The sequence below is a fragment of the Hyla sarda genome, chromosome 8, assembly GCF_029499605.1.
Source record: "Hyla sarda isolate aHylSar1 chromosome 8, aHylSar1.hap1, whole genome shotgun sequence".
NCBI lineage: Eukaryota > Metazoa > Chordata > Amphibia > Anura > Hylidae > Hyla > Hyla sarda.
The window spans coordinates 42,842,079-42,856,740 of NC_079196.1; the positions used below are offsets into that span (position 1 = coordinate 42,842,079).

At 45.1% G+C, this 14,662-nt stretch overlaps 1 protein-coding gene across 4 annotated transcripts in view; it reads left to right on the forward strand.

The window, feature by feature from the left end:
- Positions 1 to 14,662, forward strand: part of SLC4A10 (solute carrier family 4 member 10) — a 309,487-nt gene that overhangs the window by 242,922 nt on the left and 51,903 nt on the right. For all 4 annotated transcript variants that reach the window (XM_056535524.1, XM_056535523.1, XM_056535526.1 and 1 more), the window contains exons 14-15: positions 2,809 to 3,054; positions 4,660 to 4,765. In XM_056535524.1, coding sequence (XP_056391499.1) covers positions 2,809 to 3,054; positions 4,660 to 4,765 — 352 coding nt within the window. The remainder of the gene's footprint in view (positions 1 to 2,808; positions 3,055 to 4,659; positions 4,766 to 14,662) is intronic.

The window sequence follows — 14,662 nt, forward strand, 5'->3', positions numbered from 1 at the left end:
GAGGGACAGTGTAAGGGGGTGTATATGTTGTGTTTTACCCTTTATTATGTGTTAGTGTAGTGTAGTGTTTTTAGGGTACATTCGCACTGATGGGTTTACAAAATTTGCCGCAGCTCAAACTTGAAGCAGGAAACTTACTGTAAACCCGCCTGTGTGAATGTACCCTGTATGTTCACAGTCGGGGGGGGGCAAACCTCCAGCTGTTTCAAAACTACTTTTGCAACAGCTGGAGGCACACTGGTTGGAAAACCATCAGTTAGGTTCTGTTACCTAATTCAGTACTTTCCAACTAGGGTGCCTCCAGCTGTTGCAAAACTACAACTCCCAGCATGTACTCATTGCCGAAGGGCATGCTGGGAGATGTAGTTATGAAACAGCTGGAGGTACGCAACTACAATTCCCAGCATGCCGAGACAGCTGTTTGGGCATGCTGGGATTTGCAGTTTTGCAACATTTGGAGGGCTACAGTTTAGAGACTACTGCACACTGATCTCCAAACGGTGGTCCTCCAGCAATTGGCTGTCTGGGCATGCTGAGAGATGTAGTTTTGCAACAGCTGAATGCACACAACTACAACTCCTAGCATGCCCAGACAGCCGTTTGCAGCCGGGCATGCTGGGAGTTGTAGTTTTGCAACATCTGGAGAACGACTGTTTGGAGACCACTGGGTAGTGGTCTCCAAACTGAGATCCTCAAGATCTTGCAAAACTACAACTCCCAGCATGCCCAGACAGGCATTGGCTGTCTGAGCATGCTGGAAGTTGTAGTTTTGCAACATCTGAAGGATCACAGTTTGGCGACCACTACACAGTGGTCTCCAAACAGTGGTTTTTCAGATGTTGCAAAACTACAACTCCCAGCATGTCCAGACAGTCTGGGCATGCTGGGAGTTGTAGTTTTGCAACATCTGTAGGATCACAGTTTGGCGACCACTACACAGTGGACTCCAAACAGTGGTCCTCCAGATGTTGCAAAACTACAACTCCCAGCATGTCCAGACAGTCTGGGCATGCTGGGAGTTGTAGTTTTGCAACATCTGTAGGATCACAGTTTGGCGACCACTACACAGTGGACTCCAAACAGTGGTCCTCCAGATGTTGCTAAACTACAACTCCCAGCATGCCCAGACAGCCAATGCCTGTCTGGGCATGCAGGGAGTTGTAGTTTTGCAACATCTGGAGCATCACTCACCGGCCAGTAAGATCCCCGCTCTCCCCAGACTTCCACATGTGGGCAGAGGTCGGGCAGCGGCGACGGCGGGGGCACTTACCCCCGCCATCGCCGCTGCCAGACCTCCGGATCGCCGCTGCCGGACACCCGGATCACCGCGCATCCACCACACACACAACGCCGCCCACCCCCTGCCGCTCCTACACACCCGATCGCTGATCGCGTTAATCAAATGGGGTCCCGAGGTGTCGGGCGGGAGTGGTCTCCTGCCGGACACCCCGGGACTTTAGCTAATTAACTCGATCAGCAATGTGGGAGCGTGCACAATGAACGCCGCCTTTATACGGCGGAATGCGCAAGGTATCGCGTTATCCGCCGTATAAATGCGGCATCCAGCACGACGGGGTTAAGCTGAACTTCTCACCTGCCGGAGACAACCGAAGGTGAAAAGTTCAGCCACTGGGATGCAGCAGCAGCTGCAATTATGTGAATGACGGGTATACCCGTCATTCTGCGTTAAGGGGTTAATGGGGTTGAGGTCAGGGCTCTGCCCAGACTAGGTAAGTTCTTTTTCACCAAACTCATCCAACCAAGCCTTTATGGACCTCGCTTTGTGCCGTGCTGGAACAGAAAAGAGCCACACCCAAACATTTCCCACAAAGATAGCTGCAATTTTTGGTATGCTAAAGCATTAAGATATATATTTACAGTAGTAATGAAAGTAGCCGGGTGGCACTCATGGTTCGGTGAACAGGATCTTCTTTGTTCGGTAAGGTGTATAAGCATACAGCGGGGCGCTTGGATCAGCAGTGTACAGACAACAGCTATTTCACGCCACTCCCGGCGCTTCTTCAAGTCACCTCAAGGTGACCTGAAGAAGCGCCGGGAGCGGCACGAAATAGCTGTTGTCTGTACACTGCTGATCCAAGCGCCCCACTGTATGCTTAGGCACCTTACCGAATAAAGAAGATCCTGTTCACCGAACCGTGAGTGCCACCCGACTACTTTCATTACTACTTGTGGTTGCATTGCCTGCACTCTGAAGGTTGAGCACCACAGTTTTTGTAGAAAAAGGATTTGTGATCCCATTGCACTGACGAGGACTGTTCAGGTGTGCAGTAGAAGCGAAGGTTAATCAGTGCCGACTTTCTGTGTCTCTTTGTATTGGTTTATATATTCACAGTAACTAAGGGGCCTAGGCCGACCCCTGAAGTAAAAGCCCATAGTATTATCCATTTACAGTTTACAGTTTGTACAATGCAGTCAGGCCAAACCCAGAGTCATCCATCAGATCCCAGATAAAGAAATGTGACCTATCACCCCAACAAGTTTCTACTGCCCCAGACACCAGTGGAGGCACTGTACTGTCCACCATTCCATACAACATTCGGCTTGGTTCTTGGTGGTGTAAGGCTTGGGTGTAGCTGCTTGGCCATAAAAACCCACATCATGAAGCTCCTGGCAAGGCCCAGTTTTGGCACTGATGTCCTATTACAGTACCATGATGGGATTCAGTGAGTTCCTTAGAACAAACCATTCTGTCTCAAGTGGCTGTGAAGGCTGGCTGCTGTATTGTATACACCTGTGGCTGAAATGAAATAAAATACCTGAATTCAATGATTTTCTTTCCTCTCCTAGGGAATATGGGCTGTCGTACCTCTCGCTAAGAGCGAGCATAGGTCTGTGGACGGCTTTTAATTGTATTGTCCTGGTGGCCACTGATGCAAGTTCCCTGGTGTGTTACATTACACGGTTTACTGAGGAAGCATTTGCGGCTCTCATCTGCATCATTTTCATTTATGAGGCCTTAGAAAAGCTGTTTCAACTAGGTGAGAAACATCCAATCAACATGAATAATAATTTGGAACTTCTTACGCAGTATTCGTAAGTACAGTCTCTTTTTCCTCTAAGTTATGAATTCCAGAGGGAGGGAGAGGTTTAGTAGCCTTACAAATCACGTAGTTTTCTTATTTGATCCTTTAGTAAGCACTCCCTAGATCACTGGCCTGTTCTCACTATATACAGCAAATGACAAGGAGTACATTTATTGAAGTCTGAACTGGAAAAGAATATAAAATCACCAAAACTGTAAATAAAGTGATGCAGAATCCCTTAAAGGGGTACTCCGCTGCTCAGCGTTTGGAACAAACTGTTCCGAATGCTGGAGCCGGCGTCGGGAGCTCGTGATGTCATAGCCCCGCCCCTCATGACATCACTCCCCGCCCCCTCAATGCAAATCTATGGGAGGGGGCGTGATGGCTGTCACGCCCCATCCCATAGACTTGCATTGAGGGGGCAGGGTGTGACATAATGAGGGGGCGGGGCTATGACGTCACGAGCTCCCGACGCCAGCTCCAGCGTTCGGTACAGTTTGTTCCAAACGCTGAGCAGCGGAGTACCCCTTTAATAAAGCATTTCAAAAGGGAATTCTCTCATCTAGACATACCCTTTAAATATATAAGGATTAGGCTGTGACAACCTGTCTTCTGTTCATTAAATGAGCACTTTATAAAACATTTGACATGTTGTAGAGACATGTCAAAAGTTTCGATTGATCAGGGTTTGAGTGCCGAGACTGCGACCGATAGTTAGAAATAGCTAGAAGAAGAACGCGCTAAGCGAGACAAACTTATAATGTAAGTCTGTGGGATTGTCTCGGTCAGCCAAGCTTTTCTCCCCGCTTGTTCTAATAGTTGGTCGGGATCTGAACACTCACGTGATCATAAGATACTAATACAAAGGCACTCGGCATCATAGATCAATAGCACCTTGACATATACTATCCTTGAGCAATGTTATGCCGGCACTTAAAGGGATATTCCTCACCCAGACATGATATCCACTATCCAAAGGATAGGGGATAAAATGTTTGATCGCAGGGGTCCTGGGACTGGCCCCAGGCTTCCTCGTTCAGAACGCTGCAGTGCTAGCTGGGAGATCGCAGGGGGTCCCAGCGGCCAGACCACCCGTCCCGTCCAACCCCCCCCCCCCCCCCCCGTCCAATGATCAGACATGTTACTCCCTATCCTTTAAGATGATGCATGAGTATTATGTTGACTTTTTTCATATGTATGATAATATCAAGGAACTGTATATGTTTTCCTTTTCAGACTTCAGTAAATGTTCCTAATATAGACTCATAGAGGGTTTTTTTTTTCTAAAGTTTTGATAATTAGTCATGCTCATATTACTAGTTCATCGTTCACTTTGAGAAATATGTTGGGTGATTACAAGGTCGTCTGATACTATATGGGATTAATTAATAGCCCCAGAGTAGGGAAAATGCAAAATAAAGCAGCGTAACATATGTCACAATGCAGCAAATTAATACCAGTTCTGTTGAGCACAGTATGTCAGTGTTTACGTGATTGCTTACGTTGTAGGGTTTAAGATTGACCAATACAAATCAGATACGTGAGAGTGTTAGAATTGTACCACTGCGTCAAACTATCTCCCAAAGATCTTGTCTCCATCTTGTGTCTTTTTTAGGTGCAGTTGTGCGGAGCCCACTAACCCTACTAATGAAACTATGAAATATTGGGGTGAAGCCAATATAACCACATCAGAGATAACTTGGAATAACCTGACTGTTAGTGTAAGTGGAGACATTTTATTATGGTTTATAATTAAAAAAATAAAAATAAAAAAGGGCATCATATTAACGAAAAGTCAGACAATTCTGCAAATTTTAGTGGGGCCATTTGACTGTCTAATGCAGTGTTTGCCATCCAGGGTGCCTCCAGCTGTTGCAATACTGGAAGGATTAAGATTCTTACGTAGGAGTAATTTACAAATCTGTACACCTTTCTGGCACCAGTTGTGTTCCACTGGAGTACCCCTTTAACATAGACTGTTCTCAATGCTCTAGATAGCTTTAAAAGGGTATTCCAGAAATTTTTATTTGGCTAAGCTACAGGGGCTGTAAAGTTAGTGTAGTTCATAATATAGTGTCTGTACCTGTGTGTGATGGTTTTCTCGCAATTCTTCTGTGATGTTTGCCCCAAAGTTTATTTTTAACAGCATACACAATGAGTGCCATCTCAGGTTTTCCCAGGTTGCAGTGTGACCGAGATATTACATCACTAGTCAGGTGACAACAGGGAGTCTGTCTGCTTCAATGGGTGAAGCGACCGCTGGGTGGGAGAAAGATCAGTCTGCAAGGAATGTTAGTTTTGCAACAGCTGGAGGCTGGTCTATTGCATGGAAGGAGCACAGGTATGTTTCAGTGGGTGGAGTGGTTGATGAGTGGGAGGCAGAAAAGTGACCTCACATTTACAAACAAGGTAATATGGATTTGTAGTTGAAGGGAGGAAACTCCAACAAGAAATACCCAGTTCACTAAAAGATAGGCTCAGTGTTATGGTAATCTCACAACATAGCCATTTACCTCCAAGACAAGCGCAGATCCTTCCTAAGCATGTCCATTACTGCCTGCCAGGTACGGACTGATATCACATTATGGTCCAATGTGGATGAAAACAAATAGAAACAAATATGGAACTAATATACAGTGTATATACTAGATATTGTCCTGTAGTTAAGTCCGTTCCTTAACCCCTTAAGGACCCAGCCCATTTTCACCTTAAAGACCCGTCCATTTTTTGCACATCTGACCACTGTCACTTTAAGCATTAATAACTCTGGGATGCTTTCACTTTTCATTCTGATTCCGAGATTGTTTTTTTGTGGCATATTCTACTTTATGTTTGTGGTAAATTTTCACCGATACTTGAATAATTTCTTGGTGAAAAATTCCAAAATTTTATGAAAAAATTGAAAGTTTTACATTTTTCTAACTTTGAAGCTCTCTGCTTGTAAGGAAAACAGACATTCCAAATAAATTATATTTTGATTCACATATACAATATGTCTACGTTATATTTTCATCATAAAGTTGACATGTTTTTACTTTTGGAAGACATCAGAGGGCTTCAAAGTTCGGCAGCAATTTTCAAATTTTTTGCAAAATTTTCTAAATCAAAATTTTTCAGGGACCAGTTCAGTTTTGAACTGGATTTGAAGGGCTTTCTTATTAAAAAATACCCCATAAATAACTCTTTTATAAAAACTGCACCCTCAAAATATTCAAAATGACATTCAGAAAGTTTGTTAACACTTTAGGTGTTTCACAGGAATAGCAGCAAAGTGAAGGAGAAAATTCAAAATCTTCATTTTTTACACTCTTATGTTCTTGTAGACCCAGTTTTAGAATTTTTACAAGGGGTAATAGGAGAAAAAGCCCCCCAAAATTTATAACCCAATTTCTCTCGAGTAAGGAAATACCTCATATGTGTATGTCAAGTGTTCGGCGGGCGCAGTAGAGGGCTCAGAAGGGAAGGAGCGACAATGGGATTTTGGAGAGTGAATTTTGCTGAAATGTTTTTTGGGGGGCATGTCACATTTAGGAAGCCCCTATGGTGCCAGAATAGCAGAAAACCCCCACATGGCACACCATTTTGGAAATTACACCCCTCAAGGCACGTAACAAGGGGTCCAGTGAGCCTTAACACCCCACAGGTGTTTGACGACTTTTTGTTAAAGTTGGATGTGTAAATGAAACCATTTTTACCATTTTTACCAAGGGTAATGGGAGAAAATGCCCCCCAAAATTTGTAACCCCATCTCTTCTGAGTATGGAAATTCCCCATGTTAGGAGGTAAAATGCTCTGCGGGCGAACTACAATGCTCAGAAGAGAAGGAGTCACATTTAGCTTTTGGAAAGCAAATTTTGCTGAAATGGTTTTTGGGGGGCATGTTGCATTTAGGAAGCCCCTATGGTGCCAGAACAGCAAAAAAAAAAAAAAACACATGGCATACTATTTTGGAAACTACATCCCTCAAGGAATGTAACAAGGGGTACAGTGAGCCTTAACACCCCACAGGTGTTTGACGACTTTTTGTTAAAGTTGGATGTGTAAATGAAAAAATAAAAAAAATTTCACTAAAATGTATTTTTTTCCCCAAATTTTACATTTTTATAAGGGGTAATAGGAGAAAATGACCCCCAAAATTTGTAAACCCATTTCTTCTGAGTATGGAAATACCCCATGTGTGGACGTCAAGTGCTCTGCTGGCGAACTACAATGCACAGAAGAGGAGGAGTGCCATTGAGCTTTTTGAAAGAGAATTTGTTTGGAATGGAAGTCGGGGGCCATGTGTGTTTACAAAGCCCCCCGTGGTACCAGAACACATGTGGAAACTGGCGTTTGACAGATCTTTGGAACAGTGGACTGTGCAAATGAAAAATTTAATTTTTCATTTTCACTGATCACTGTTCCAAAAATCTGTCAGACACCTGTGGGTTGTAAATGCTCACTGTACCCCTTATTACATTATGTGAGGGGTGTAGTTTCCAAAATGGGGTCACATGTGGGGTGGGGGGTCCATTGTTCTGGCACTATGGGGGCTTTGTAAACACACGTGGCCTTCAATTCCGGACAAATTTTCTCTTCAAAATCCCAATGGTGCTCCTTCTCTTCTGAGCATTGTAGTGCGCCAGCAGAGCACTTTACATCCACATATGGGGTATTTTCTTACTCAGAAGAAATGGGGTTACAAATTTTGGGGGGCTTTTTTCCTATAAAATGAAAAATTTAGGGTGACCCCAGCATTTTAGTGACACCAGCATTTTTGAAAATTGAAAATGAAAATTTGTCAAACACCTGTGGGGTGTTAAGACTCACTATACCCCTTGTTACGTTCCGTGAGGGGTGTAGTTTCCAAAATGGGGTCACATGTAGGTATTTATTTTTTTGCGTTTATGTAAGAACCGCTGTAAAATCAGCCACCCCTGTGCAAATCACCAATTTAGGCCTCAAATGTACATAGTGCGCTCTCACTCCTGAGCCTTGTTGTGCATCCGCAGAGCATTTTACATCCACATATGGGGTATTTCCGTACTCAGGAGAAATTGCATTACAAATTTTGGAGGTCTTTTTTGCTTTTACCGCTTTTTTTTACACTAACAGGCTGGTGTAGCTCCCAACTTTTCCTTTTCATACAGGGCTCTGAAGTGAGAGAGTGCCAGGCGCATTTGAGAACTACGTAGGAATTGCATAGGGGTGGACATAGGAATATTCTACTCCAGTGATTCCCAAACAGGGTGCCTCCAGCTGTTGCTAAACTCCCAGCATGTAAGGGGGTGTATATGTAGTGTTTTACTCTTTATTATGTGTTAGTGTAGTGTAGTGTTTTTAGGGTACATCCACACTGGCGGGCGTTTACAGTGTGTTTCCCGCTAAGAGTTTACGCTGCGGCGAGAAATTGCAGCAGCCCAAACTTGAAGCAGAAAACTAACTGTAAGATCGACTGTTTCAATGTACCTTGTACATTCACATGGGGGGGCAAACCTCCATCTGTTTCAAAACTACAACTCCCAGCATGTACTGACAGACTGTACATGCTGGGAGTTGTACTTTTGCACCAGCTGGAGGCACACTGGTTGGAAAACTTTCTGTTACCTAACTCAGTATTTTCCAACCAGTGTGCCTCCAGCGTTTGCAAAACTTCAACTCCCAGCATGTACTGATTGCCGAAGGGCATGCTGGGAGATGTAGTTATGCAACAGCTGGAGATACGCAACTACAACTCTCAGCATGCCAAGACAGCTGTTTGCTGTTTGGGCATGCTGGGATTTGCAGTTTTGCAACATCTGGAGGGCTACAGTTTAGAGACCACTGCACAGTGATCTCCAAACTGCAGCCCTTGAGCTGTTGCAAAACTACAAATCTCAGCATACCCACACAGCAAACAGCTGTCTGGGCATGCTGGGAGTTGTAGTTTTGCAACATCTGGACGGCTACAGTTTAGAGACCACTGTATAGTGGTCTCAAAATGTAGCCCTCCAGATGTTGCTAGGCAACTCACCGGCTTCCGTAGGATCCAGGGAGTCGCATCGCCGTCCTCTTCTTCCGTCAATCCTCGCTCGCTGCCGCCATCGATCATCGCTGCTTCCGTCTCCGATGGGTGAGTGGACTTCGGCCCCGGTCCTCTGTCGGTTTCCCCGTTGTGCCCCGCCTATTGTGGGTGGGCAGAACAAGTAAAAAACCGAAAGTTAACCTCCCCCCCGCCCCCAATCTGCTATTGGTCATCGCGTCTTGACGAACAATGGCAGAGATTGGAGGGGTGGCACCCCTGCCAGCTCACTCCTATCCCTTTAGGGGGATGTCATGGTCAACTGCAGTCCCCCTTATATTTCGGGTCACCATAGACCCATATGACCTGGGATCGGCGCAAATCTCAAGTGTGAATTCACCTGCGATTTCCGGCGATCGCTGACATGGGGGGTCTGATGACCCCCCCCCCCCCCCCTGGGCATTTGCGCGGGGTGCCTGCTGATCGATATCAGCAGTCACCCCGGTCCGGTCCCCGCACGGTGGGGATCGAAATTCCCACGGGCGTACAGGTACGCCCTGGGTCCTTAAGTACCAGGGAGCGAAGGCGTACCTGTACGCCCTGGGTCCCTATGTGGTTAAGGGAAAGATCGTTGGTGAATATAATTATCGGTACTATGCAATGTCCACTGTCTCTTCTACGGAGATGTTCTGATACGCTCCTGAGGAGTGTAAAAGTTTGGTGCTATGCACCTCACACCAGTTCGTTGTATATTGCGCCACATTGTTCTCACAATTGCCCTCTCTGGTTGCAATCAAGAGGCCGTCTGGGACTTTAAACTTGATGGTGAATCCTTGGAACAGGCCATGTTAGATCAGTAGAGTCCCTACTTTACAATGAGCTGCTAAAAGTGGCCGTATTGCTCTAACAAACGCCATGTCCCCTTCATTGTTTACCAGACATAGCGCCATACTTTTTGTAGCGGCTGTGCCTGGTTTTACAGCTCAACTGTAGCTTTAACCTTTAATTAGCTGTAATACAAGGCACAGCCACTATTGAAAATAACAGTGCCTTTTAAACAATAAAAGGGATACAATGCCTTCAAGTAGCTGATTGACCCAGACAGACCAATACCCAATATTGTTTAAGTCCTTATCATTAAAAATGATAGGTGTTCAAGGCATGCTGCGGAGGTTGGCCATGCCCCCTCGTGATGTCATGCCACGCCCCCTCAATGCAAGTCTATGGGAGGGGCGTGGCGGCCGCCACGCCCCCTCCCATAGACTTGCATTGAGGGGGCATGGCATGACGTCATGAGGGGGCATGGCCGACTCCCACAGCACACACACAGCATTCGGAACTAAATGTTCCGAATACTGGCCAATGGAGTACCCCTTTAAGGCTTAATTAATGGAATAAAAATAAAAATAAAAGAAAACCTAGTGTGAATTGCCTTTTACCCATTACACCTGCTTTCAATTTTTAATATATTTAGCAATCTCTAAAAAGATGTTGTTGTTTATGTGAAATTTCCCTCTGGGGTCAAATCCAATAAGCTTCACGTCCTGTGTGGCGCCCGGCATGAGCTTCTTTCTGTCAAAGAAAAGCGTGATTTAAACAGAAAAGAAGAAATCATATCCAGCACGGTCTCATGCATCACTTAAAGCTAAAACAACGCCAATAAAATGTTTTGTTGTGTGTGTTTTTTTTTTTTTTTTTTACAAAATCAACTTTAAAAACATCATAGAACAAAGAGGATTTCTGTTGATGCGTGACAGATGGCACAGTCAGACTATTCTAAAATGGTTCCAAAAGCTCATATTTCCTCTAAAATATTTTTTCTCTCCAGCTGTTCAGGATATGTATAGAGATATAAGAATTTTTATTTTTTTGCAATTCCTAAGCTTATCATAAGCTCCGCTTTCCGAGTAATGGTAGGGTACAGTCAGCAGATCATTTTAGCTTCATCTTTAATTTTTGGAAGTCTTGCCCATTTGGATACATTACTGATGAGTGGGCTAACATCTGCAAATAGAAGTTTAAGGGGTACTTCGGAGGGGGGAAAAAAATGTCATTATTGGTTCAAGAAAGTTATACAGATTTGTAAATTACTTCTATTTAAAAATCTTAATCCTTACAGTACTTATCAGCTGCTGTATGATCCAGAGGAAGTTGTGTAGTTCTTTCCAGTCTTACCACAATGCTCTCTGCTGCCAACTCTGTCCATGTCAGGAACTGTCCAGAGTAGGAAAAAATCCCCATAGCCAACCTCTCCTGCTCTGGACAGTTCCTGAGATGGACAGAAGTGTCAGCAGAGAGCACTGTGGTCAGGCAGAAAAGAACTACACAACTTCCTCTGGAGCCTACAGTAGCTGATAAGTACTGAAAGGATTAAGATTTTTAAATAGAAGTGATGTACAAATTTGTAAAACTTTCTGGCACCTGTGGATTTGAAAAAAAAAAATTACCCTCCACAGTATCCCCAAATTTCAATCAGTTTGTGTTAAAACTATTAATAAATAGGTAAGTGCATATGTAGAAATACAGTATATAGTGTTGCAAGTGTAGGATTAAAAAGATGGGGGAGAGGTCCACTTAAATATGTTGTGCAAGAGCCACGGACCCCAAAGCTCTTCAATAGCATCATGCCTAAAGGGGTTATTCAGGATTAGAAAGACAAAGCTGATTCCTTCCAAAAACAGCACCCCACTTATCCTCAGTTCGATTGAATTGATTGGAACCAAGTAGTAATACCACACACAACCTGAGGACAGGGGTGGTGCTTTCTTTGGTAGAAGTTCTTAGCTCTGGTTTTCTTTTCCTGGAAAATCTCTTTAGGGTGTATTTACACATACAGTATCCTGTGCATATTTGATGCACAGAATTTAAAGCTACAGATTTTATGCTGCGGATTTCAACTTAACTAATTGACTGAACACAGCTTCAAATCTGCAGCTTAAATTCACCTTAAGGGTCGCAGGATTTCAAGCTGTGTTCATTTTACATTGAAATCTGCAGCAGAAAATCCTGTGCATCAAATCTGCGCAGAATACTGTACGTGTGAATCAGGGACGTGCACAGACATTTTGGAGGGCAGGGGCTCAAGTAAAAAAAGAGGGCACTTTTCATAATTTAAAAAACGTCTGCCAGACTTAATGGGCAGATGTGCTGCGGCCCAGGGACACAGTGGACTCCCGCCGGGCCTCCTCGACATTCCTAGCCCCCTTAAAAGTTGGTGTTTTTGCAAAATCGAGTCAAGAACAGTTTCTCTGAGGTCCGCCATGTGTATATACACTTTGTCTGTGCTGTCAGTCTTATTTACAGAAAACGTGACAGCTGCCCTATAATATACTGCATTATAGAGGAGATTTATACAAAACCTGTGCAGAGAAAGAGCGGTGCAGTCGCCCATAGCAACCAATCAGATCGTTTTGCAGTGGGTTTTTCCTCTGCAAAGGTTTTAATAAATCTCCCCCTATATGCCCCCACCTGAGCTCTATATGACAGAACGTGCACTGTACCCGGCCTCACCCCGCACCCATCCCCAATTACCCAGCACCCATCCCCAATCACCCATCCCCAATCACGCAGCACCCATCACCAATCACCCATCACCCATCACCCAGCACCCATCTTATGCAGGAATCTCCACACAGCTCTGGTTCTTACACTGAAGAGATGACACCACACTAATATATGCTTACAGTCTACAATATACTAGAGTTGGCAAAAAAAAAGAATTATAAATATACAAAGACGGCCGGGCATAGCACAGCATACAGGATGGAGGCAGGAAAGCTCCGCCTCCATTGCGCACAAGACTGACTTCGCATACTAGCAATGTGGGGCAATACCTAGAAAATGGAAAGACCAATTTTTGTATACATGTAACCTAGTGTATTGGGTTTAGTGAGAGTAAACTGCCTTTAATTATATACCGTACCCCCCTTAATGAACTATATACTGTGCCACCATTAATGAACTATATACTGTGCCACTATTATTTAACTATACTGTGCCACCACTAAGGGTGCGTTCACATGTGCATATTTTCTGCTGCAGATCTGCTGCAGATTTGCTTTAGCAGATTTCTCTTCCCATTGTCAATGGGAAGCAAAATCTGCAGCAGATCTGCAGCAAAAATAGGCCCATGTGAACGCACCCTAAGGATCTATACACAGTGCCAGCATACATAAATATATAATGTTCCAATATAATGAAATATATACTGTGCTTCCATAAATTCCCTATATACTGTGCTTACATTCCTCCAATAATTCCCTAATAATGTGCTTCATACAATACATACAAGCACATAACATAAAGGCACATACAGTACATAGGTAATATACACATACAGTACATAGGTAATATACACATACAGTACATAGGTCATATACACACATACAAAGAGACACTTTTGTCACGATGCCGGCTGGCAGGTAGTGGATCCTCTGTGCCAGAGAGGGATTGGCGTGGACCGTGCTAGAGGATCGGTTCTAAGTCACTACTGGTTTTCACCAGAGCCCGCCGCAAAGCGGGATGGTCTTGCTGCGGCGGTAGTGACCAGGTCGTATCCCCTAGCAACGGCTCAACCTCTCTGGCTGCTGAAGATAGGCGCGGTACAAGGGAGTAGACAGAAGCAAGGTCGGACGTAGCAGAAGGTCGGGGCAGGCAGCAAGGATCGTAGTCAGGGGCAACGGCAGAAGGTCTGGAATCACAGGCAAGGAACACACAAGGAACGCTTTCACTGGCACTAGGGCAACAAGATCCGGCGAGGGAGTGAAGGGGAAGTGAGGTGATATAGGGAAGTGCACAGGTGTAAACACTAATTGGAACCACTGCACCAATCAGCGGTGCAGTGGCCCTTTAAATCGCAAAGACCCGGCGCGCGCGCGCCCTAGGGAGCGGGGCCGCGCGCGCCGGGACAGAACTGACGGGGAGCGAGTAAGGTACGGGAGCCGGGGTGCGCATCGCGAGCGGGCGCTACCCGCATCGCGAATCGCATCCCGGCCGGAGGTAGTAACGCAGCGCCCCGGGTCCGTGGAACCGACCGGGGCGCTGCAGTGAGGGAAGTGTAGCGAGCGCTCCGGGGAGGAGCGGGGACCCGGAGCGCTCGGCGTAACAGTACCCCCCCCCTTGGGTCTCCCCCTCTTCTTGGGGCCTGAGAACCTGAGGATCAGACTTTTGTCCAGGATATTGTCCTCAGGTTCCCAGGACCTCTCTTCTGGACCACAACCCTCCCAATCCACTAAAAAAAAAGTTCTTCCCCTGACCTTTTTAGAGGCCAAAATCTCTTTGACAGAGAAGATGTCCGAGGAGCCGGAAACAGGAGTGGGAGGAACAGATTTAGGAGAAAAACGGTTGAGGATGAGAGGTTTAAGAAGAGAGACGTGAAAGGCATTAGGGATACGAAGAGAAGGAGGAAGAAGAAGTTTGTAAGAGACAGGATTAATTTGACACAAAACTTTAAAAGGACCAAGATAGCGTGGTCCCAACTTATAGCTCGGGACACGGAAACGGACATATTTAGCGGAGAGCCATACCTTGTCTCCAGGGGAAAAAATGGGAGGAGCTCTTCTTTTCTTATCTGCGAATCTCTTCATGCGAGAAGAAGCCTGTAAGAGAGAATTTTGGGTCTCTTTCCATATGGTGGAAA